The sequence below is a fragment of the Mytilus californianus genome, unplaced genomic scaffold (genome assembly GCF_021869535.1).
Source record: "Mytilus californianus isolate M0D057914Y unplaced genomic scaffold, xbMytCali1.0.p SCAF_4, whole genome shotgun sequence".
NCBI lineage: Eukaryota > Metazoa > Mollusca > Bivalvia > Mytilida > Mytilidae > Mytilus > Mytilus californianus.
The window spans coordinates 2011743-2039530 of record NW_026262690.1 but is presented as its reverse complement, the minus strand read 5'-3'; the positions used below and the strand labels follow the sequence as shown (position 1 = coordinate 2039530).

The 27788-nt window shown below is 33.9% G+C and overlaps 2 protein-coding genes across 8 annotated transcripts in view; both read right to left on the bottom strand.

Moving 5' to 3' along the window:
* The window catches only part of LOC127737260 (uncharacterized), a 249379-nt gene that overhangs the window by 143050 nt on the left and 78541 nt on the right, over window positions 1-27788 (bottom strand). The gene's annotated exons all lie outside the window — the stretch shown is intronic.
* LOC127737251 (CD109 antigen-like) overlaps window positions 23031-27788 on the bottom strand; it is a 50354-nt gene continuing 45596 nt past the window's right edge. Inside the window, exons 33-37 of the mRNA XM_052247794.1 lie at window positions 27371-27480; window positions 26714-26870; window positions 25094-25196; window positions 23721-23812; window positions 23031-23255 (exon numbers count right to left, since the gene is read on the bottom strand). Of these exons, the coding sequence (XP_052103754.1) occupies window positions 23247-23255; window positions 23721-23812; window positions 25094-25196; window positions 26714-26870; window positions 27371-27480 (471 nt within the window). The 3' untranslated portion in view covers window positions 23031-23246. The remainder of the gene's footprint in view (window positions 23256-23720; window positions 23813-25093; window positions 25197-26713; window positions 26871-27370; window positions 27481-27788) is intronic.

The following is a 27788-nucleotide window of genomic DNA, read 5'->3' as shown; positions in this document are numbered from 1 at the left end:
GGAACCACGAAATGTCCCTTGATATCCTATACTTTTTTTAGGCCAAGGTTAAAGTATGATACTACTGTAAAATTCACTAATTTATTGACAGTAATTCAATGAGCTGTGCAATATGAAAAGTTGTAATCACCAGATTAGAATTTTAATTTTAATTATTGACATTTATACATAGTATAGTTCTTTAAAGAAATATCAAATTTATAATGTACACTTTTAAATCGGTTCAAATGATAATATATCTTAAAAACTAAGGCTTGACAATTTTGCTTTATCGCGATAAGACCCAAGGATTGAGTCTTAAATATTGTCACCTGGATTTCTCCCGCGTTAAAGAGTTGTTTTGTTTAGCTTCGAAGAATGTAAAAATCGCAGTCACTTTCGGTTTGAATGGAAACGTCAAATGGGATTGCAATGCCTACCTGTTTACTTATTGTTCATTTGTTCTCGTCTGAATATGCATGTTATGTCGATCATTTGATTTTGAAAAAATACAGCTAATCAGTCATCGCAATTATCAACAATTCAAAAAATACATATAACGTTATCCCAGATGCTTGTTAAAACCCAACAACAATTTGGCAGTATTTGACCACAGCCACAGTAATCTCAATATATGTATGTGCCGCGGATTACTGGCAATTTAACTGTCACTGGTATATCTGAAAATATGAGGTTACTGGCAGATCGCTGATTAAGGCAATCGTGCTGTCTAATATATCTATAATTATATAAATGACTACCACAGAATGTGGTTTCTGAAGATAAGATTAAAACAATTTGGAACGCCGTGGTAACACTTATGATGGATCAAAACCGTTACATTGTTCATATGTAGTGTTTATAAAACGAAATGTTTTTTGATGTATCGAATTCTGCAAATCCGAGACAAAGTAAATCAGTCTTTGAGGACAGTTCTATTACATCAATCGAAATTCTTCACCTGCCCATTTCGCAAAATACATGTAGGCGTCCAGAAATGTCAACTCAAACATCACCAGAAAAGATAAAATAAACAAAAGCAGTGTAAAAATCTAATTATATTTACAAAACAGAAAAGATGCTAATTTTTTTCATTGTATTTTCAGTATCATTATCATTTTATTTCAACTGATATTCTGAAGTATTGACGCTTTTTTCTTGCATTAAATCCATATTTCAAAGATTCAAACACATTTTTGTTTATTGAACTCCTTTAAATTTCAGTTTGGTCTAAGGGGTCTTAGGGCATGACAATCAAATATGCAACACATTTGTAGAACAATATCATTCATGGTACTTTTCAATTGTTTCTTCTTGAGAGTTGTTTTTAATAGTTAGTGTTTTGTTACTTCTTAAGTATCTGTTTTACTATTTCAATGTAAAACAGTGTCCACATTCGCCAACCAAAAAACACAAAATTTTTGATTTTTAATGGCATCTGCACCTACAGGCACTCTGCAGAATCAACCCCTGCACAAGTCATTACAAAAACTGGCCCATCATACAACACAACTCTGTGTCCACACTTGTCATATTTAAATGCATAACCAATTTACTGGGAGGGAGGGCGGGTTTTTGGTTTTATGTTTTAGTTCAATAGTCTTCTGCTGATTATGTATGAATGTCTACCGCAAATTGTGGTAACAGAAGAAATTAAGATTAAAACAATTTGGATTACCGTGGGAACACAGGTGATGGATTAAAACGCTTACATTGTTCATCTGTAGTGAATGATACTATTTATAAAACGAAATGTTTTTGATGCAGTGAATTCTGCCAGATTGACAGTGAAACCAGACCTTGGTTACACTGTCAACCGCCATAAAATGGGGAGTTCGCTGACAAGCTGTGTGCCAAATACATTAAACAATAATTAACTGAAAAATTAAAAAATATTTTTATGTAAATATACAAGCAAGATAATTAATCATACATATATCTTTATATCAATACTTCTGTTTCAGTATACGTATATTTGTATATCCATACGTCTGTTTCAATAGTTGAAAATATGTACTTACCAATTGCCTTATGCACGAACAACAAAACCACCTTAGTTTGTATTAAAACAATGTTGTTTCTAACAAATGATAGATGTACCCCGTCGATTTTAATATGTTTTCACTTCTGGAAATGTATCACAATTTCCAACAAACAGATCTTGACAGGTTAACCTATAATATACATAACTCTTTGTTGCATTTAATTTTAATTCAATACTTATTTGTGGAGGAAAATTATCAAACTGTTCTACTCAACTGTGACATGCATGTGAAGTTGGCGGCAGGTTCGTTATTCGTTATTCAATATTCAACCGGCTGCCATCAGTCGGTTCGATATTCTTCAAATTTTCTTGGTTGAAAGTAAATAAAATTTGAATATTCGATAACATTAAAAGCATTATAGTCATTGTTGAAAAAGGTTAAAGAGGTGTATGACATCTTTTGCATGTTTTGTGTCCAATTCAAGTTAAATTCTCGTTGTGTGAACCCTTCATCAAATATAATCCATCATGTAAATCACATATTTCTCTTTATGAAATATATATTTTTTTCAATAAAATGCAACCAAAGATGTACTTTTAAAACATTATATTTCTGGAATAAAATAAAACTGACATTCTAGTAACATTTGGAGATAGAAACAACTATGGAATGCCGGAAAAAAATATTTCAAATGACTTGATGTTCAACATATATTCAGTTAAAAGAGCCCAGGCTGCTGGCAAGACCTTCCTGGTGTCCCCATACTATTAAACATATAGTTACTTAATATATACAAATCTAAATTGAAAATAATATATATATATATTTATCTTCGTGTTTATATGATCCGTTCATCCTTTTTCGACTCTTCAAAATATATCCTAAATTGAGGTAAATTATATGGCCTTCCAAATACCGTTTCGATTCCTAACATCACTGAAGAGACATAAAATGTCGAAATCCGGATATGGTGTACAAATTTTTGCACTTCATGTTTGCGGTATACTATCTTTTCCGCAGGTTTATTGTTTTCTGTTTGGTATTAAATTTATCATAAAGATCCATGTTGTTACATCTTGTGATCCGTTTATTTGGCAATCGCCAATGGCAGTCATCAGGGTTTAAAAACATCCGTTGTTCGACCTGTTAGTCAAATGCGTTTTGTTTAAATATACTTTTTCACTTTTTTGGTCTTTTGGAAAATGTTGTTTGTGCTGTATTTAGACCCCTCTACCAAGAAATTTGTTTTGCATGCACACGTATAAAAATTGCGGACTTTATCCAACGCAATCATAGGTTTTCAATTTAGACTTATTTATATCTATATACAAATGACATCGAAAGGAATTCGGGTAAACTTCTTGTCTTCTATGATTATAGGGGTTTTATGGCTAGCCAAACCTCCCGCTTATATGGCAATGTTAAAAATACCGCTAAAATGACAACATTACGTGACAGGAATACAGTACAAATAAACGCAAGAACATTCAGGACAGAGAAACACATAAATACATAAAGTAATAGTACATTACAGCATGAAAACCACAGAATAGCAACGGACACCTCCCATGAATTCACGACAGCACACCAGGACACCACTAATGAATTATAAATAGTGCGTCACACGAATGTATCAACGCCACAAAAAGTGACGTATTTTTTGTGACGTTTATATTATCACAGGTTAATTTCTAAAAATAGAATATATTTGTTTTATTGTAGACATGTACAAGAATATAAAATCGAGTTTGTAATGATGTTATTTTATGTATTTTCTAACCATGACAAGCATATTAAAATAGAATAGTGTTTCTAATGGTGTTATTATTTGTATTTTTTAACCATGTCGGTTTTTCTTCAAAATCAAAACTGTGTATAAACAGACAGAAGTTAACCGACATTAGAAAAATCTGGAATCTGATAGTAAAAGATCACAAAATAAAAGAGCTAAATTTATCCATTTACATCATTGAATAGAGATCAAGAATTATACAGACAAGTATGCGGTGGCAATATGTACATTTAAATTCGATCATCTGTACCAGATTTTATCCTTGAAAGCATAACTGTTAAAAAAATGTCCAAAAATTGTCTATCAATCAATTGTTTGGGGGAAGATTAAAACATATCTAACATTTATTCTTAGTGAAAAAAAAATGTTATGCCTAATCGTTTATGAGGCACGGAAATCTACAAATCGATTTCAGGTATAATGGAGGTCCTTAATTGAATCATAGAGGTCCTGAAATATTGCAGGATATCATGAAATCGAATGGAGGTTCTGAAGTATTTTAAGATATTGTCTTTGATTTTTAGGGAATATTTTGATATCTGCAATAACAAATCAGGATCTCCTTAAATACGATAATTTTGGTTAAATCTGTGCCTCGCCATTAAGTCAGAGAGGCAGAAGTTACAAAGGGGTGTTTTAACTCAAGTCGAAACAAACTGACAATGGCCATAGCAACAAATGAAAAACAACCAAAAGACAAACAAGTTAAAAAAAAACAACATAGACAACTAAAGACTGAGCAACACACACCGCAACAAATAAAAGGTGGTTAACTCGGGTAAGCAGTCTTTCTTTCATATCATTTAAATTACTCCTAAAAAAGTCAGTCAGAAGCAATTGAAATCATATATCAAATAAAGAAAAGATCAAAACCAAAGCGGCAGTGCAGAAGAACAGAAATGCAGAGACAAACCAGGGGACAATACAAACCAGTGAATAAAAAGGAACAATGGCAAACAAGGTACAAATTAACACTTATAACTAGAGACCGGAATTAGACTTACAAGACTTAGTGATAACATACAGATACGATCATATACCTGCTCCAGGATTTAACTTTTGTTGCATATATCAAAGATATCTCCCAAAAAATCAAACACAATATCATCCTTTTTTTATATATTGAAACTCAGACGAGTAATCATGCCGACAAAAGAGACATTTTGTCTCTGCAATTCCCTTCTTTTGCAGTGTTTTTTGTTGTAAATAGTTATCCTAGTCTGAATTTAGTCACAGACTGTTTTATCGGTTTTGTAATATGTACAATATGTAGCCCCCCCCCCCAATTATTCTCTATTCTTTATTTTTTTTGTCCACTTTTCTCTAGTTATTTGATAAGTCTGACTAATTGTATTCAATGCCACGAGTACGGCAGGCTATAGGAGCTTGATGAAAAATTGATTTAAAACAAATTCCTAGAGTGTCAACTTCAATTTATTTTCTACTGTATACCATTCTGGAACATGCTAATTATCTGTATATATATGCAGCTAGATCAGAGAAGTTCAGGGAAAAAATTCTAAAGGAATCGATGATATGCAGCTAAGATTAACATTTGAAATTATGTTACTAAGCAAATGCTAACGGATCTAATCCTTATGTAAACATTGAATGTGAATAGATCGAGTAGACCGCAAATACATGTACAAAAATCGAGACGACCTTTTCTTAAAATTGTATAAAAAGTAGTAAACGATGCCTACTTCAATATAAAAATACTAACTTTAATTTTTGAACCTGCACAGACACGAAAGGACATAGTATAACGAAGAGGCTAAACTATCAACGGTCACTTGGTAAGACAGTAGAAGTAAAGTCAACATCTGCTAGAACACATCATCTAAATTCTTACCACATTTCAACATACCAGGATGACCAATCTTTCATATTCTCCTCCCAGAATACTTCATTATCCACACCAATCGTTGGTTGACTAAATAAGCACGCCATTTGATTTGCAGTAGCCACAATTCGCTGTGTACCCAAACCACCATCAACTGTCGTGTATGTGTGCGCATTTCAGAGCATTATAGAAAAGATGCCACTTTCAACATATGAAAGACAGTTTCCTGATGTAGGTAGGCCAGATAGTGTAGTTCAATTCTTTCAGAATCAAGTCCAAAAGAGAATTGTGATGCCTCATCGTTGAGTACAAACCCTTCATATTCCTGTTGATAAACTTCATTTTTATCTTGGTTTCCCATTTCAAACACAAGTGTATAAAATCTACTTTTTTTGATGTAATGTGAATGAACTTTTCCAGGTCACAAATCTTTGGCTGTTGTAAACATATCCCCAAACCCATTCCTGTAGCTATCCCAGGTCTAATTAAATCCAAAACCAGGGTTATGATAGCGCTGAATATATGTTCTTGCTCTGAGTTGTGTTATGGAACAATACACAGGGATGGGCTTAGGAGAGGCTGAGGGTTTGATAAAAAATATACCATCATTGCCGTTATAATATGGAAACGTCTTCCCATTGGTGCAATTTAAAATATATAATCATCGTAGATATACGCAACCTTACGATAATATTGAAAACAACTCCATTATATATCGAGACTGTACTTGTGAGAAATCCACGGTTAGATATGAAACTTGTGACCAGGTTTAGTTCATTAAAAGTTTTGGAACAAATGTAATCTGATTTTAATCAGATTTGGGACAACTCCGGAATGGAGCCCAAGATAGTCATCTGTTTTAATTCGATGGTCCGATGGTCTCGTTGGCATTTTCTGGAGAAGTCCACTTAAATGAGCAATGCTATCATAGTATATTTAAATTGAATGACTTTAATGTTCAAAAACTTGTGACACCATACTTTAAAAATGCTGCACTACGTATTCTGATCTTACACTTGCAAAAAGTCTAGCAGAAAAAATATGATTATTAACTTTATATTTATTACATCTGACGCAGAAAACAACACTCTTGAGGCTGTGAAATGTCGAGGTGTAGATATGGTCCAAGTGGCCATACTGTTACATGAAATCTTAACATTGTCAAAGATCAATATGTTATTAATTTTCCGACGTCTCTTGTCAAATTTTACTAGAAAGAATGTCGTTACGCAATTAGCGAAAATAACTTTATACCAAATCGCTTAACCAAAATATAGCAAGGGCATAACAAAAATAAAATATTTGTGGTAAATGTATTATGCATTAGATATTTGTTTTAAATACACTGGACATAAGTTACACTGGTTGTTTATATTATCACATAGTATTTTGAAGATTCCATGTCTTCATACTAGCTACAGTTAACCGACCAGTTAGTAAAGTAGAATCCATATGGAACCAATAGGACCTCTTATGTGATGCGGTTGTGCCGTAAAGACCCATCTTGGCAAATCTAAAAGTCACATTTTTTAACCGATCCATTTTCAACTATGCTGATTCTGATTGCATTATACTAGTAATTCATTTCAAACTTAATTCAATTGATGTTGCAAAATTTGATGAATTTATCGTAAACTCACCTGAAATTAACGTTTCACAGTTAGTACCAGCATAACCATCCAGACATATACATGCATTATCCTGATCTAACCTCCTGCCATTTATACAGGTGTCTTCATCGTCCTATTTAATAAAGGTATATTCTTGACATATGTAATAGCAAATCATAATTATTAATTAGGTAGAGTTGTTTGGAAAGGGAGCTTTGTCATTCGTTTATCTTATCAGTTTTAAAAAAGAAAGAACATACCGAGGGGTCAATAGAAAATCATCTGTCCGATAAAAAAGGACAACACCATAGAAAAAAATAATAAACAATAAAAGCACAGACAACAATAATACAATTAAACATTACATAGAAAACTAACAACTGGGCATCACCAACCCCTCCAAAAAGTGGAAGTGAACTCCGGTGCTGTGATAACCGTCATGTTGCTCCAGTAAGTAAAAATGTGCCATAAGTCGTCGCTTTAGGTAATGTCACAATAGAGGGAAAGACGACGGTATTAATGAAGAGGACCGGGAATGAGTAAACCAGTTACTTTGTAGTAGGATACAAAACTTATGGTTTTAGATATCAATGTTGACCTACTAACATAATCAAAAGAAATTAGATAAAATCTATATTTTGCCTTTGTCTTCACAACCTTTATTTGAAGCAATGGATATCCCCACCGTCTATTGAAACAGGAAGAATTCACTATGGTTTTACCCCACCAAAATGGGATTCCAGTTATATTTTCGTTGAATTTAACATTTACGGAGAAAAGATAAGGATCGTTCACCATCCTAGCATTTTCTACTAAAGGCATACATCAAAGATAAAGAAACAATATCAGCTACAAGAAAAGCATTCAGATATCAGCATAGTTTATATTTGATAAGCCTGCAGATATCGGCATAGTTCATATTTTAAAAGCCAGCGGATATTGGCATAGTATATATTTGATAAGTCTGCAGATATCGCATTGTTTACATTTCAAAAGCCAGCAGATATCGAATAGTTTATATTTTTAAAGCCTGTAGATATCTCTTAGTTTATATTTGAAAAGGCTGCAGATATCGGCATAGTTTATATTTTAAAAGCCAGCAGATATCGGATAGTTTATATTTGATAAGCCTGCAGATATCGCATAGTTTATATTTTAAAAGCCAGCAGATATCGGAAAAGTTTATATTTTAAAAGTCAGCAGATATCGGATAGTTTATATTTGATAAGCCTGCAGATATCGCATAGTTAATATTTTAAAAGCCAGCAGATATCGGATAGTTTATATTTGATAAGTCTGCAGATATCGCATAGTTTATATTTTAAAAGCCAGCAGATATCGGCATAGTTTAGATTTTAAAAGCCAGCAGATATCGGATAGTTTATATTTGATAAGCCTGTAGATATCGGCATAGTTTATACTTGATAAGCCTGCAGATATCGGCATAGTTTATATTTTAAAAGCCTGCAGATATCGGATAGTGTATATTTGAAAAGCCTACAGACATCTCAATTTTAATATCAGTTTAAATATTAGTTTAGAATACAAATCAGACAAACCATTGTTACCTTAGAGTATAAAACTGCGCCGATTTCCTCTTCACAAATCGTACAAAGCGAATTCGATACTCTGTCACAAAGTCTACACTCTCCATTAGAACTGTAACTTACACTCCAACACTTACTGTTTGATGTACATTTTTCAGCACATTGAATTTTAGATGCTGTGTTTAGAATTAAAAACGTGCTGTTAACTTTTACAACCATATTCGCCGTTGCGTAGTTAAATATTGTAATGGTAAATTCCTCAGTTAAAACTACACTGACAAAACTACACAGTAAATATAAATGTGTTATCATTTTCACGTGTCTCTAAAAATTGACAAGGTATCTTAATCGGAGCCAGGTCAACAAACACATGACGATAGAAATATTATTCCAGATATTGATATATAGATTCACCAAAAAATAAATCTACTAGATTTTAATGTAAAAGCCACGTGTTTCAAATTTAAATAATTACAAAATAACAGATTGAATTATGTAAAATCAACTACCGGCTTCATTGGTAAATACACGATTCAAATTATTCATGTTCGATCATGTAATTCCTTTTACATGTTCGGCTTTCAAAGCTGTGATTTCAAATGTTCTAGAATAAATTTGATCTAGAAAATCTTGTCGAATTACTGTGGTGGCTGGATAAGGCTAATTCGCCTTTCATATTCAATAGGGCGAAAACGCGAAAACGAAAAATAGTTTCACTTCTCGTTTTCGCGTTTTCGACATCGCGTTTTCGTGTTTTTTGCTTTTTCTCGCTGTTGTCAATTCTCGTTTTTTTCGCGTTTTGTCAATTACTGCCCACTTCTGTCAATAATCTTTTATTTTTGATCTGATTGGATAATGATTAATGATTTGAAGATAACCTGACTGGAAAGTTTTATTTTCATGTACTATTAATTTTTACAACGAGTACTTACGTATGTAAACTATTTGGTAATGATAACGGGTAGCACTTATTTTATAACACATGATCACACATAGGCTAAACGAAATTCCAACGCAAAATGATAATAAGTTACTAAGACTTATTTCATTTTCGATTTAAAATATCTTTAATGTATTTTAACAGAGACAGTAAATGCTCATGAATTATTCAAATTAATACAAATGATCATATTTTAACATACTGATACTTGCTGATAATGAATCAATAATTCTGTCTACAGAAACATCTGACTAATCGCCATTGCTTAACCACTTATATGGCAGAAGGATTTGATATTTATTTGTATTAACCGCAAGATCCGAATACTTGTGAAACTAATGTACATTTACTACTAATTGACACTTTGGAGAATTGACACATTTTACAAAATTGACACTATGGAGAATTGACACTCTATGGAGAATTGACACTATGGAGAAATGACACTATAGAGAATCGACACTATGGAGAATTGAAACTATGGAGAATTGACACTTTATGGAGAATTGACACTTCAGAGATTTGGCAATCTATGGAGAATTGACACTCTATGGATAATTGACACTATGGAGAATTGACACTCTATGGAGAATAGACACTGGAGAATTGACACTCTTTGGAAATAGACACGCTATGGATAATTGACACTGTATGGAGAATTGACACACTATGAAGAGTTGACACTATGAAGAATTGACAATATGGAGAATTGACACTATAGAGAATTGACACTATGGAAAATTGACACTTTGGAGAATAGAAATGAATGTAAATCAAAATACACAGCAAACCCACTCATTAAAAGTTACAGGTTTTTTTTTAACTATCTGTTCTAAATACTTTCTTAATCTCCAAACTCTCCAAAATACCATTTAAGTACGATTGATATATCAGTGGTTAATACATAAACATAAAGGAGATGAAAAGTCATGTACTAGTACCTCATTAGCAACTAAACGACACAAAAATATCCAGATTTCAACATACTACCTTTAACAAAAACCACAATATAAAAGTATCTATATAATATGGCAATAACAAGAACAAAACAAAGTACTACTATATATAAGATATAGTGGAGACATTATGGTACCTTTTTGAGAATTGATGACTCATTTTCCCATCATCTATTAGGCTATGGAATAAATTAGACATATATGCGCATACAACAGAATCTTTTCTCAAAAGAATATAAAAAGTGTTCTGTTGAAGAAAATAAATTGGCGCCCAGCAGACGTGCCTTCAGACCCAGAAAACTCAATGAAATATTCAGCTACATTCCTCAATTATGACCTCTTTCCAGTGATAACCGTATTAGATCTTTTTTGTCGCAGTGGGTTTCCCGTTAAGATTATTATCATGTTTACGTTGAATGTGCTTTTATTTACAAGTTCAACTCATATTCTTAAAACTCGTCTAAACTAGTTAACAAATGACCTAATGTTGGACATGGAAATTATAACAAATGAAAAAAAGCTCCTCAATACTTTGGAATAAACTACCAAATGAAATAAAACTATGTGAACATTTTGGTACTTTTAAAAGAAAATGTGTAGATTTTTTTTAACTATAAATGATATGTAACAACTCTCTAACTCTATCATGTCTTTTTAATGTTTGTGTATAATGTATCATTTTGTTTTTTTTGTTCTACAGACAATCATTTAGCGTGAAAGTTTAATGGTATGTTCAAAAATTGTAATATTTGTAATACTTGTTCTGTATGTTTTTTTTTATGGCCTCAAGGTAGATTAGTGAATGCTAATTGAGTCACCCTATTTAAATAAAGTCATTTTTATTATTATTATTATTATTATTATTATTATTATTAGGTCTTTCCACTTTTCTGTGGAAAGACCTATTGTATTTGTTCTGATTATTATTATTATTATTATTATTATTATTATTATTTTTTTTTTTTTCTTCCGCCAAATTTTGTTCTTGCGATAAATATTTGTTTCGCAATATGTCGCTTAGATATTTCTCATATTGTATCGTATAGTTTATGCGCTTTTAAATTTCACCCTGCTAAGCCGGACAATTATCTTTGTAAGAGTTATCTCCCTATTCACTGTTTATCAAGTGTGTGCATCTCCTTCGTAACAAAAAAAGATATGAACAAAATTCTTTTTCTAAATTGTTCGTTACATCCTCAGGAATTTTTGGCTAATTTGGATCGAAGCGATTCGATGAAATTTTATAGGAGTTATCTACCTTTATGAAATAAATTTGTCGTTATGTTTTTGTTACTCATAAACTGACAGCCGTATAAACCTATAGTCTTTTTATTTGAGGTCCTTGGATCCTTACTTCGAAAATGAGGTCAAGGTCAAAGGTCAAGGTCATGTTCTGAATTTTGTCTTTTGCTTGTTTTTGCATTTTCTCCGATATTTTTAATGTTATATGTTAAAGAACAAGTGCAAAATGTTTGTTATATTGTGATGAAGATATGATACATTTGGTCTGAGACAATCCAGCGACATCTTATTGGAGTTATTGCCCCTGAAATGTTTTATTTTAAGGTAAATTGATTATTACTTCATATTGGAACATGATAAAGCCACAAGATCTTTTGCAAAATGTTGGGTGACATATGACCTAGAAAAATGTCAACCGGAAGTGACCTTGAGTGAACCGGAAGTAGTCATTTTTGCACTTATTTCATGTAGAAGTACATAGAAACCATATATTTTTTGAATGGTCATACATTAATCTATCATTTGAGACCGGAAGTGATATTTTATAAACCGGAAGTTGACAATTATCTCCCTTATTTCAGGCAAAAGTCTAAAGAAACCATATGTTTATTGAATCAGTATGAAGAAACCTATGATTGGACGCCAATAGTAGCTTTGAGTAAACCAGAATTAGCTTCTCATCAATTATTTAGAAAATTGATGTGGAAAGACCTTCAATTGTTCTTTGAACAATTGGTTTTTAATTATTATTATTATTATTATTATTATTATTAGGTCTTTCCACTTTTCTGTGGAAAGACCTATTGTATTTGTTCTGATTATTATTATTAGGTCTTTCCACTTTTCTGTGGAAAGACCTATTGTATTTGTTCTGATTATTATTATTAGGTCTTTCCACTTTTCTGTGGAAAGACCTATTGTATTTGTTCTGATTATTATTATTATTATTTTTTTTTTCCCGCCAACTTTTGAAATTTTTGTTTCGCAATATGTCGCTTAGATATTTCTCATATTGTATCGTATAGTTTCTGCGCTTTTAAATTTCACCCTGCTAAGCCAAACAATTATCTTTGTAAGAGTAATCTCCCTATTCACTGTTTATCAAGTGTGTGCATCTCCTTCGTAACAAAAAAAAAAAATATCGACAAAATTCTTTTTCTAAATTGTTCGTTACATCCTCAGGAATTTTTGGCTAATTGGGATCGAAGCGATTCGATGAAATTTTATAGGAGTTATCTACCTTCATCAAATAAATTTGTCGTTATGTTTTTGTTACTCATAAACTGTAAGCCGTATAAACGTACAGTCTTTTTATTTAAGGTCCTTGGATCCTAACTTCGAAAATGAGGTCAAGGTCAAAGGTCAAGGTCATGTTCTGAATTTTGTCTTTTGCTTGTTTTTGCATTTTCTCCGATATTGTTAATGTTATATATGAAAGAACAAGTGCAAAATGTTTGTTATATTGTGATGAAGATATGATACATTTGGTCTGAGACAATCCAGCGACATCTTATTGGAGTTATTGCCCCTGAAATGTTTTATTCTAAGGTAAATGGATTATTACTTCATATTGGTTAATGATAAAGCCATAAGATCTTTTGCAAAATGTTGGGTGATATATGACCTTGAAAAATGTCAACCGGAAGTGACCTGGAGTGAACCGGAAGTAGTCATTTTTGCACTTATTTCATGTAGAAGTACATAGAAACCATATATTTTTTGAATGTCATACATTAATCTATCATTTGAGACCGGGAGTGATATTTTATAAACCGGAAGTAGCATATTATCTCATTTTTTACAGGCAAACGTATATATAAACCATATATTTTTGGAATCAGTGTAAATAAAGCTATCATATGAGACCGAAAGTGACATTTTCTAAACCGGAAAGTGCCAATTATCTCCCTTTTTACAGGCAAAAGTATATATAAACCATATATTTTTGGAATCAGTGTAAATAAAGCTATCATATGAGACCGGAAGTGACATTTTTTAAACCGGAAGTAGCCAATTATCTCCCTTTTTACAGGCAAAGGTATATATAAACCATATATTTTTGGAATCAGTGTAAATAAAGCTATCACATGAGACCGAAAGTGACATTTTCTAAACCGGATGTTGACAATTATCTCCCTTATTTCAGGAAAAAGTCTATAGAAACCATGTTTATTGAATCAGTATGAAGAAACCTATGATTGGACGCCAATAGTAGCTTTGAGTAAACCAGAATTATCTTCTCATCAGTTATTTAAAAATTGATGTGGAAAGACCTTCAATTGTTCTTTGAACAATAGGTTTTTAATTATTTTTGTTATTATTATTATTATTATTAAATAGATGAAGAGATTGAAAGAAAGATTATTGACATATATATAAAAAAAAGTTTCCTTGTATAGTCGTGTGACTGAATGATCTGAATGTGGTGATCAACACACACGCACGCACATATGTTTTCTTCTTTTTTCCTATCTGGCTTATTTAGCTCACTTGGCTTGAAAGGCAAGTGCGAGCTATTGTCATCACTTATCAACTGAATCAGATAGAGAGAAACTTAATAGCCAAAAATGATCATTTAGACAAGATCTGCAAATGAGTTAAATTGTCTACGTTTTAAAGCTAGCCGAACCTTCCACTTGTATGACAGTTGTTTATAACTATGCCTTTTTGAAAAAATTGCAAGAGCAACCCAAAACAGATATAATTGGTTAACGTGACAATAATCGGAATCCAGCAGCCAAAATTGTGTAAGCAATCCAAACAAACGTAAAAGAAATCTATCATGGACGCCAACAAAATAAGTTTTTGTAGTTGCTTGTAGATAGATATAAGAAGATGTGGTATTAGTGCCAATGAGACAACTCTCCATCCAAGTAAAAATTTATAAAAGTAAACCATTATAGGTCAAAGTACGGTCTTCAACACGGAGCCTTGGCTGCTCACACCGAACAGCAAGCTATAAAGGGCCCCAAAAATTACTAGTGTAAAACCATTCAAACGGGAAAACCAACGGTCTAATCTATATAAAAAACGAGAAACGAGAAACACTTATGAACCACATCAACAAACGACAACTTCTGAACATCAGATTCTTGACTTAGGACAGGTGCAAACAATTGCAGCGGGTTTAAACGTTTTAATGGTTCCAAACCTTCACCCTTATCAGAAACAATAGTGTAACATCACAACATATAAAAACACACTAGAGTATAGTAAGACATAATGACATATACTCTTTTTCTGATAAAGTACATATTAAGTCAAATATAAAAACAAGGTTACACAAAATGAAAATAACAATATAAAAACGTCATGCGTTCAAATCGCACCTCTGGAGCCACCTGTATCAGGAACGCCTAACGCCAAATACCAGAAATTTGTATGCACATATATCAAGTCACGTCTAGCGTCATACGACCAAAAGGAACATAATATTATAAACAAAAATAAAGGAAACGCTGTAAAATTTATGAAATAATACACAACGTCAGCATCTAGAATCTATAACTCAAGACTCAATTTATCTATTTAGTATAGGAACCTTCCGATGAACTTTCTGAGAAAAAAGACAAGACGATCTTTGACAAAACCCTTTTGCGCAGACACCGATGACGTTTTACAAAGTCTGAATGGCATTTGCAAGCTCTTGAATATCGTATAAGTTGAGAAATGTATACTTCATACACAGATGAAGTTGGTATATTGCTGCTAAGTTGAGGAAAATTTATGATTTCAAAATTGAAATCGTCTCGTTTGTCATAGACTCTGTTACAAAGATGACCGCTTGAGTCAGATTCGAGGTATATGTGTAATCATTTTGTTGTTATAATCACTAGTTTAGGAGGATATATTAATGGGAATCAATCAGAAAAAAAATCGATTGGTAATAGAGAGAACATCATGAAAAGGTCGACAAGGAGAGCCACACACTTGGTACCTCCAAATTCAACAAATATGTTGGCAATAAGAAACTTCAACTTACTGATACAATGTAGTTTGTTGTGCGGTGTAGCATATTTTATTCTCGGGTATATTTTTAACAAAATATGTGGAATTGTTAATCAAAAGTCATTTTAAAACAAATACTCGTAAATCAATTTATCCACAATTTTATGATCAAATAGAAAATTCATGAAGTGGAAAATTTTATGGTCAAGTTTAATTATGATTTAATTTAGAAAATTATCTTCTTAAATTATTTCAAAGAAAACGAGATAAAACAAAACTAATGTGTTGTAATTTGAAAATGCCTATAGAAACGGGACGATAGAGAAACACACCAAAAGAAGAAAGAATATGCCACTTCTGTCATATTGATATTAATACTGATTCACATTATCTTTTTAAGTGTCAGTCTCCGAAAGTATAAACATATTCCCATTTACTTGGTATTCAAATCCTAAAAATATTATAGGGTTATTAACACTTTATATTGTAACTGTTTAAAATAAATATATATCATTGCTCAAGAACATTTCATTCATTGACTGCATGTTTGTATTCCTTTCGTCATACTCAACGTTGTATTGTTTTGTATGTATATATTCAATTATTGTATTACCCTTGTTTAATATATGGAACAATGCCATAGTCAATTAAAATTTGCTGTTACAAAATTTTGGGAATTATTTCAAATTGGGGAATATATCTGCCTGATGTAAAGCTGTGATTCCTTGCCCGACTTTTTCTATTGTTTTTGTCCTTTTAGGTTTTATATCTGCCTGATGCAAAGCTGTGATTCCTTGCCCGACTTTTCTATTGTTTTTGTCCTTTTAGGTTTTATATCTCCCTCATGCAAAGCTGTGATTCCTTGCCCGACTTTTTCTATTGTTTTTGTCCTTTTAGGTTTTATATCTCCCTCATGCAAAGCTGAGATTCCTTGACCGACTTTTTCTATTTTTTTTTGTCCTTTTAGGTTTTATATCTCCCTCATGCAAAGCTGTGATTCCTTGTCCGACTTTTTCTATTTTTTATTAAGTTGTGGATTATCAGATATTTTGGCCTCAGGTAGACCAAAAAGACATTTATTGTCGAAATGCTCATTTGGTGCATAAAGATTGGCTCCGTTAATGGTATCAAAGTCGTGTTCACATTGCGCTACACTCGGCGTGCTGTTACATGTTGTGTCTATGTACGTTCCCATTGATAAAAACCAATTTTTACATAAAGTTTAAATCAGGTTTTACTTACATGCAGTCGATAATGATCGTAGATCTTGTGTGGAATAAAGTCATATGATACTTCAAATTGAAACAAAAGGTATAAATGTTTTATAACTTGAATAGCTAAGTTTTGCTTTAAAAACAATTGTACGTGGACTTTCTTGTAAACGAAAATCAAATTTTTAGAATTAAAATTTAAATACCACACCTTCATAAATTTAGATAAACAGAATTTAACGAAGCGCTGAATCCCCCTCACTAGGAGGAGGAAAAACAGCCTGTTGAGCAGCAACTAAAGGTCATAAAGAATAGAGGTTGTCACAATGAAGAGGCATAGAGCGTAAATAGTGGTTATAAAAGGCACTATCTGACCTCCAAAAACTAGCTGACATGATTTCAAAAGTCGTAAACTGAAGAACCTTCAAGACTAAACCTAAGTCCCAAGAAGCAACCAAACGCCTTTGACTAGGTTTATTAAGGCAAAAGTTTTTAATCAACAAGGACAAAAACTCATTATCACCAAAATCTGAGCCTCTTGAAAGACATATAGCTCTGGCTATGGCAGATCTATTTCCCTTTATAGTAGACGGAGTGTAACCTTTTTCTTCAAAAAGATAAAAGAAAAAATCCCCTTACTGTTGCACAGTAACTGAGACAGGATCAATCTGTTTCGACTGACACCAAGAACAGAAAATTGACCATTTGGAGTCATAAACGGCTCCTGTAGATTGCCTGACTGACAGATTTTCTAGACCCTGATGAATCTTTCTTCCCTTGAACTGAGAAAGTAGATCGTCCCTTAGAGGAAGTCGACACGGCTTTGCACAACACAGAAGAAGTAGTTCTGGGAACCAAGACTGTCTTGGCCAAGCTGGAGCAATAAAAATGGTCTTGCAAAGATCCCTCTGAATTTTGTGCAATATCTTGGGAAGAAGGCGAAAGGGGGGAAACATGTAACTGAACATTCCTTTCCAAGATAGGGTCATAGCATCTACCTTTTCGTCTGTAATGGGGGAAATGTAAGTCTCCAACTTGTGATTCAGACTAGTGGCAAAAAGTGGCAAAAAGATCTATATGAGGACGATCCCAACGAAGAGTGATCTCCTGAAACACTGATAGATGAAGTTCCCATTCTGTGTTCACTGGAACACGCGAACGGAAAAAAGCATTTGCCAGAAGATTTTGACTGCCTAGAACATGTCTCACTGACAGAATTATATCGAGACTGTGATACAGAAGAAGAGTTTCCTTGCTCAGAAGATACAGAGAAAAGGAATGAATTCCCTCTTGATTCTGAAGATCAGCCATTACTGTGGAGTTGTCCGTGGCAACCAGAAGTGACTGACCCTGAATCACAGCTTGAAAACAAAGGAGAGACAGTAAGACAGCTCTCACCCTAGGAGATTGATGTGTTACTCCAACTGAGCACCTGACCAAAGACCTGAAGCTGTTCTGCCCTCTAGATAAGCTCCCTAACCCATCAAGCTCGCATCTGTGATAGAGATAGAATGGGGTCTGGAGGATCCAACAAAACTCCCTTCAGAAGATATTTCTCCTGAAGCCACCACCGAAGAAACAACCGAGGAAGAATTGGAACAGGTGCCTCTCACAGATACCACTGAATTGGACGAATGTGTAGACGTCCTAGTGGAATGACGTCCATGATTGAAATCAAGAAACTCACCAGCTGAAGAAATAGACGATCTGGGACAGTTGAAAACTGCATCAGAGCACTGACTAACTAATTTATCTTGATTACCTTCTCTTCTGGAGGAAGATCTAGACCCATATCTGTCCGAAAATGTTCTCCCATGAAAATTAAATTCTGACTGGGAATTATCTCTGATTTTTCCAAAGAAATAAAAAAAAACCCAGTCTCAGGAGTAATTGGATAGCCAAATCGGTGTGTTCCTCCAGAAGAGATCGGCAATGATTCTTGATTAGAGAATCGTCTAGGTAGGAGTGAATGAATACCGCCTGGGTATGAAGATAAGACACCACAGTCTGAAAAATCCTGATAAAACTAGGGGAGCAGTAGAAAGGCCAAACGATATAGCCTTGAAACTGTACACTTTGTCTGCCCGAACTAGTATCGGGAAATGACGAAACTTGAGAGAAATCGGGATGTGAAAATAAGCATTCATCAAATCTAGAGAGGTCGTCCAAATTCCTGAATGAAGTGTCGACCTTATTGACCTGTTGGTTTCCATTTTGAAATGTGGGACCACCAGATACTGATTCAGAACAGAATGGTCTAGAACCGGTCTCATTTTCTCGTTCTTCTTGGGAACCAAGAACAGCCGGGAATAAAACCCTAGATAAAAAGGAGGATTTACCTCCTCCAACACACCCTAATGAATTAGAATGTTCACTTCGTCTTGTAACAACGGATTCTTTTGAGAATCCTTTGTCACTGACAGATTGATTGGAAAAGGAGAAAGAGGAGGTTGTTCCAAAAACTGAAGCTCCAATCCCCTCCGTAAAATTGAAAGTATCCACTTGTCTGAAGTTATCAAAGACCATTGATCTAGAAAGTGGGAAAGCCTGCCCTTCACTGGAAGATGAGGAAGAAGAGTTGTATAGGTTTCCTCTTCCAGTGGGGATGGATTTAACGGAGGGGACAATACATAACTTACTCTGCATCTTACCCTTTACAACTTTGGCTTTCTTGCCACCTGAAAGGTTAGGACGAGAAACAGATGATCTCTTCACAGGCTGTGAAAAAGAAGAGGAAGAAGAAGCCTTGGGCTGATGAGAGGAAGAAGGCTTGTTAATCTGAGTAGTCTTGACAAATCTTTTCCCATCAGTGAACTTAACATCCACCTTGACAACAGGAGGAGCCTTATTTACTTCCTCTTATAGTTGATCCAAGGAAACAGAGAACAACTTGTCCTTAGACAGAGGAGAACTTAGAAGTCTCTCCTGGAAAGCTTCAGAGACAGTCGATAATACAAGAATCTCCTCTCTCTTACCAAAAGTAAAATTGGCCAAAGTGCCAAGAAAAAGGAATTGAGACATTCCAAGACTCTTGTCTACTTGTAGAAGCATAGACTTCAAGTCTGAAAATTCCTCCCCTTTGTCCTTTAAAAGAGACCTAGCTGCCGCCAAATAGTGTTCAGCTGTCTCAAGAACATAAGTTAGAAACCTCAGATTATTTTCCGACTTTACATATGAAGACTGAACCCAATAAAACAGAATAAGCCTTATCACAGATAGGAGCCGACATACCCAAGGAAGATCCATGAATCTCATAGTCCTTAGATCTGCATTTCCCTGGGTAAAAGGCAGGTCCGAAACCAGAGAACTTACTACCACCAGTTTTGCTAGTGTTAGCATGGTTCTCAGCCAAAGACGAGTTAACAAAAGACAAAGCTGTTGTGAAATGACCCGAATCTGAAAACGAATGATACCCCTTTAAATCTGGCTTGACTAAACCAGAGCAAGCCATAAAATATGAAGGGGCAGACGAAACCCTTGGTAAAGAAGACATGGGCATATCTGTCATATCCCTACGAATGGAATAAACTAGACTCCTAAGACATTCAAAGGGGTTGCCTGAAGATGGCTCCTTAGAAATCATAGCATCTCCCTCTGTGCCCCCAACACTGTCAACATCAGAAGAAGCACCTTGGTCTTCAAGTTACCTTCTTGGCTTCTGGCCAAGAAAACATAATCATTTTCCACCAGTTGTCTAGAAGGTCTGGAGGATCCTGTGGAGGATCCTGAGACAAACCCCTAGACTCCATAAGGAGAAGCCTGTTACCAAACTCAATGAATTTTGCGTTAACAGATGCTTGCATCTTATGGATAGAAGTGGTAAGAGTCCTCATCTCATCCTTAAAAGAGGATGATTCTGAAGACGGCTTTCCACCGAACCCCTGACCAGACCAGACTGACTGAGCCAAATACGGATCGAAGGGCTGAGGATAAGGAGGCAAGTTGGGCATACCCATAGGCATGGGAGGGTAGGAAAAATTCATAGGCCACCTAGTCCTGGAAAAGGGTTCACTCCTGATGCCAGCTGGTAGCGTCTCCTGCATACTTGTCGTGAAAGAAACAGGAGACATTGTTATCTCAGCAGGCCTAGTTACGGTATGAGATACCCTGCTAGGGCTAGATAATCTCAACTGACTAGCAACAGAAGTGAAAGGTAAAGTCCTGACAGGGTCTGGGTCCTGTTCCAGACTTAAACCAGAAACACCAGTTTATACCAGTTTATACCTCTATCCCAAAACTCATCCGAATGAGTGGCCGAACGCCAAGTGGACAACAAACCACTTGTGTGTGTGTCACTTACCTCTTGCGTTGACGAAATTGGTGTTCATACCAACCATTATTCAGATAAATTAAATTAAATTATATTACCTGAATAAAACAAATTAATATTACAAATTACTATTACAAAATAATAAATAGCTATAATTTTTCTATTAAGAAAAAACGTGGTTTTGAAAAAAACTTTTTCCTTCTCAGAGAAAGCGTGCAGCATAAACCATAGAACCGGAAAAAATGATAAAGGGTTATGGCGCGCATGCGTCAGGTGGGAGAGGTTGTCACTGGGGTACGGTTCTTTTTTCTGGCTGGTTTCCGGTTGAATAATGCAGCGAGTGGACTGATATCTTTTATGAAGGTGAGGTATTCAATGTAATAAAACCCTTTATCTGATCAAAATCTTCAGAAATGTACTACTATTGAATTATTGTCTTCCCGTACTCTAATTCGCAGATATTTGCCCGTTAGAACTTCGGCTACCGCACAGCGCAAGTGCGAGGAGAGAACCGGGATGAAATAATGTAAATATTGGCGCACTTTTGGGTTCAGTCAATTGCAACTGATTTTTAGAGTTTGTTCTTATGTTATGCTGTAGTACCACTGTCTAATAAAATATGTTTAAAATCTAAATACCCCTGTCCCAGGTTAGGGGAGGATTGGGCGCCCTCATTCTTTATGTGCCTGTCCAAAGTCAGGAACCTGTAGTTGAGTGGTTGTCATATTTGTTTTTCGTAAAAGTTTTTCTTGTACAGTGGATGTTGTTAACTTTCAAGAAGGTGGCTGCACGGCAGATGTAAAAAATGCTTACACGCTTCAACTCGACATTATCAAGCTGCAGATCAAATATAAAGCCATTTCCTTCCACAGAAGCCAAGAAAAGTTTAACAAAAATATTTATCCAAGGTCTTTCGGACGGACGGAGTGGAGCGGTTATTAGACCTGCATTCGCCTTTTGCGACGCATGTAAAACATACAAAAATACAGAATGACTTGATACTAATAAAAGAGTATCCTATTCGTCCTATCTATCAGAACACAGTATCTTTTTTATGAAATCTTTCGAAAGTTTACTTTTATTCCTGTATACATAGTTTCAATATTCTACAAATGTGGTGTAAGATATTCCCTTTTCTACAAATGTTGTGTAAACTATTCCCATTTCTACAAATAAGGTGTTAACTATTCCATTTTCTACTAACTTTATGTAAACTATTCCCTTTTCTACAAATGTGTTGTTAACAAATCCATTTTCTACAAACGTGGTGTAAAATATTCCCCTTTTCTACACATGTGGTGCGAACTATTCCCTTTTCTACAAATGTGGTGTAAACTATTCCGCTTTTCTACAAATGTGGTGTAAACTATTCCCCTTTTCTACAAATATGGTGTAAACTATTTCCCTTTTCTACAAATGTGGTGTAAACTATATGATTGTTACAATGCATTTTACATAGTCTACAAATGTGGTGTAAACTATTCCCCTTTTCTACAAATGTGGTGTAAACTATTCCCCTTTTTCTATAAATGTGGTGTAAACTATATGATTGTTACAATGCATTTTACATAGTCTACAAATGTGGTGTAAACCATTACCCTTTTTTACAAATGTGGTGTGAACTATTCCCTATTCTACACATGTGGTGTAAACTATATGATTGTTACAATGCATTTTACATAGTCTACGAATGAGGAAGATCAAACAATCGTGATTATGTTTATTGAAATAAAGACATTAAGACACAAATGTTAATACATAGAAGTATTTTCAGGTTCATTCTTAAAAACACACAATACATACAAGAGAAACGAAAAATTCACCTTTTATCGGACTTCTTCAAATAAAATACAGTATTTATATAAAGTAAAAAAAAAAAGTCATACAAGTTAGGAATTCCTCTGGAAAGCAAGTGTTGTCAAATCATCGCTTCTGAAAATTAAAATTTTGAACAAAATCATTATAATGTCAAATCAATTTTATATAACGTATTGTTCAAAGATAAAATTTAGTTCAAATGATTTTTAAAGATTAATTTATAACAAAAATAAGAAGATTTAGTAAGATTGCCAATCAGCAATTTCGTTTAAAAGCGCTATAGAGCTTATGTTTTGTAGTTTGTAACTATACCGAATCTAGATAAAGCCTTCGTATTCGTATGAGACAACTGACGTAGAAGTTAAAAACTAAGGGTCACCGTATATATTCCAACACATGAATAAATCACAGAAAGCATCTGGAAATGAATACAACTACAATATCTCTTCTTTTCAGCTGAAAAGTAGATTTTCTTATTTATTTTGGTGTTTTATATTTTCTTTCTTTCTTGAGTTTAGAAATTCGTATTTATATCCTTTATATAGAATACTTTATTCATTAATTATTGATATTTATTACCTTGACTTCTACACAATTGTCAGGACCACATACTTCTATGATGGTGGCGGAAGACAGGGCTTTTGATTGGTAAGTCTTTATGACCTCATTACCTAAATGTAAATGTATGATTAGTAATGTTCATATCAGTTCCGTTTCTTTCATTTCAAAATAGACGTATATTAACATGATTGAGGCTTCATTTGCAAGAGGTATTTGCCGATTGGTGATTTTTACCTATCTGGTATTAGAAACGTTTCCTTTCAAAAATTTGCTCCTCTAGAACCAATCTCTTAAACACATATCAGCAAGTAAAGTACTATGAGCATGATGAGGATGCTTTAAGTAATAACATACATAAATGATGCTTACTTTAGGTTTGTTTGAACATTTGTTTATTATGTATAATATGCTGGTGTTATGGCGTTAAATATAGATTTTACTTCTGCATCTAAGTGTGACACCGCATCTCTCCTCTAGAGATATTTACCTTAAAATTAAAAACTCGAGTCATGACGTGTATTTTAAGAGAATTTAAAAGTCGGGATGGAGAAATATTTGATCGCATTTAACAGGGTGCGGACGTTGTTTCTATAATGATTGTTTAGACTATATGAAGGCACAATTGATCATTTTTATAGGTAAATGAGCTGAAAAAGATCGTGTTCCTTATAGGAAATGTCATTAATCATGGTGGTCTTTTTTTCGTGACGTCAATATCAGACAAAAGCAGCAAGAAAATTAGACGTCATAATTGAATTTATACCAAGCGAATCACAAGGAGTTTGATTATAAATAATATACAACATTTCAAGCAAAGTCAAAAGTGGCTAAATATAAGATAAGTGCTTTTCCTGCTCTGGTCCTTAATATACGGTCTCAAATGCACATTTTTATAACAGATTGATAGTTAAATGGGAAAAGCTGAGAATTCAAAATCAAACGAGTAGTCCTCATTTATTCAAGTATTTATACATCATTGACTATAAATGTTTTTGGGTTTGAGTGTTAAGCAAAATCCAGAAAAGCACTTTGAACGCACATATTTTTATTGTTATATTTGATATATTTTTTTCATGCGCCTGTCAAGTTGGAAACTCGTTAGTGTGTCGTTTGATGTATCTTATTTGTTTTGTTTTGGTTTTATAGGAATCTTGATTTGATGGCAGTTATTTGATATACTGACCAATTTAATCTCCACTCTAGGCGATTAAGAACATGCAGGAAGGGATGAATGCCTTATGTTGTGTGTTACAGGATTTTGCTTTGGGCCGGACCTTTCTCATTGTACATTCGCTAGGAAATCAATAGTAAAGGTTGCATATTGGAAATTGAGATTGATAGGCACTCTAATGTTAGATATTATTCATGTTTGATTATTCGCTTTAACTTACTTGGTTCATTGTGCTCTCTCAGCTTGATAGGTACAGGTCTGTGTCGAGCTACTAAGGCAACTCTCCTTATATCTACTTCAATACACATTTGTGTGGACAAAATCTGTTAAAATGAAATTAATATACGTTTTTAACAATTTGAAGTGTACATAGTAAAACGAATAGGTCGTACTGACAACTCATAACACAGACGAGCATACAACGTAAGGAACAAGAAATGTAAATCAAAACAATATGCTGTTAATTGATGTTAAGGCAACTGAAGTATATGACGATCCTGAAGGTGGAGAAATTGTTTTGGCAACTGAAGTATATGACGATACTGAAGGTGGAGAAATTGTTTTGGTAACTGAAGTATATGACGATCCTGAAGGTGGAGAAATTGTTTTGGTAACTGAAGTATATGACGATCCTGAAGGTGGAGAAATTGTTTTGGTAACTGAAGTATATGACGATCTTGAAGGTGGAGAAATTGTTTTAGTAACTGAAGTATATGACAATACTGAAGATGGAGAAATTGTTTTGGTTACTGAAGTATATGACGATCCTGAGGTGGATAAATTGTTTGGTAACTTAAGTAACTGACGATCCTGAAGGTGGAGAAATTGTTTTGGTAACTGAAGAAAATTACGATCCTGAAGGTGGAGAAATTGTTTTTGTCACTGAAGTATACGATGATCCTGAAGGTGGAGAACTGTTTTGGTAACTGAAGAACTGTAAACCAACTTATTTTCGCGGATACTTTATTTCGCGTTCACCCCTTTCTAGACCACTTCGCGGCGATTTAATTTCGCGATTTTCAAATTAACTTGATGTATTTTAATCAGGGAAGATCAAAGTTTTTCATATTCGCTACGATTTATTTTCACGTTATTTTTCTTATCGCGAAAGTCGCGAAAATAAATCGTTCGCGAAAATTAGTTGGTTTACAGTAAATGACGATCCTGAAGGTGGAGAAATTGTTTTGGTAACGTTTTGGCAACTGAAGTATATGACGATCCTGTAGGTGGAGAAATTATTTTGGTAACTGAAGTATATGACGATCCTGAAGATGGAGAAATTGTTTTGGTAACTGAAGTATATGACGATCCTGAAGGAGGAGAATTGTTTTTGGCAAATGAAGTATATGACGATACTGAAAGTGGATAAATTGTATTCGCATTTCAGAAATTTCTAATAAAGCTCTGTTTACCTTCTTTGCAATTATTGTGGAGGACGTTAATCAGGTTATTGTTAGAAAACGCTTTCATTTGACAATTTTTATTTAATAAGCACAAATAACCGTTTAGATTCTTTGTTACATTGTTTTGTCCTAATGTTGATAACATCAAAGAGAAAGTTTGTTTACACAGAAAAGTACAATTAAACCGTGCAGATGGTGGTATTTTGGGTAAATAAAATGGCCTGTCATAATTAGAGGTTTCCATAGCAAGAGGAATGCTGTTGATATATATTTTGGACTATTTTATATATTTGAAGAAATAATTAGATAAATTATGCAGACTGTGGCAAAGCTAAGGAATTGTCGAAACAAGAACAGATGGTAATTACAAATGATTGGTAAACAGTTTGTAATATAAAGATTGAAACGAAAGCTTTTCATTAATGAAGACTAATTACCGTGTCAAAGTATAAGATGATTGAACGGAAGCCCTTTTCTACTTTTTTATATTGTCCTCCAGTAATGGTAGTATCGATTGACTCTAAGTCAGCTTCCATTCCAGAAGGCAAAGATATTTCAAGTATTCCCATTGTACTCTGTCCTACCTTCAACCACCTGTGAACATTGATAATTTTTCTATTTTAGCAATATAAAAGTAGTCAGCACTGAATTTGTTCAGGAATAGATTACCTTAGCAATATTTGGGAAATCCTTTCAGAAATTAAGGTCCTCAATGATCTTCAACTTCATACTTTATTTGGCCGTTTTAACTTTTTTTATTCGGGCGTCACTGATGAATCTGTTCAAGACGTAACACACGTCTGGTGTACATCATTTTAATCATGATATCTGTGATGAATCTATTTAAGACGTAACACACGTCTGGTGTACATCATTTTTATTCGGGCGTCACTGATGAGTCTGTTCAAGACGTAACACACGTCTGGTGTACATCATTTTATTCATGATATATGTGAGTTTATCTATGTAGAGCGAAATGTGATGTTTCACTGATATTGGTAAATATTTTAAGATTTTATATTATAATAGACTTTTCACTTGTGTTGGTAGGGATAACACGTTTATCTAAAGACGAATGATAAAAATTGTATTACCTGAAGCAAACTTTGAGTCTAAATCCTTTTGTTGAATCATTCAGTATCGTTGGTGTCAAGGCGAATGCAGGCTCTCTTAATTGCTCATTCACATTGAACACAACTGCAGCCTGCAGATAAGACAGAACATTATGTTGGTTGCATGGGATACAAAATAATAGTTAGATTATCATAATTTAGTTCTTAACATCACCGAGTGAAAATACATGTTAGTTACAACCTAATCACTAACAGATATTCAGACAAAAACACAAAAGTATTGACCATACAAGCAAATCAGGCACCAACTACATACGATCCTATACCGCAAAAATCAAATGTAACATTTACCCCATCATACACAATCCATCACCGTAAGCATCATACACAATCCTCTACCATTAACATTTACTGACACACTTACCTCCATCATACACAA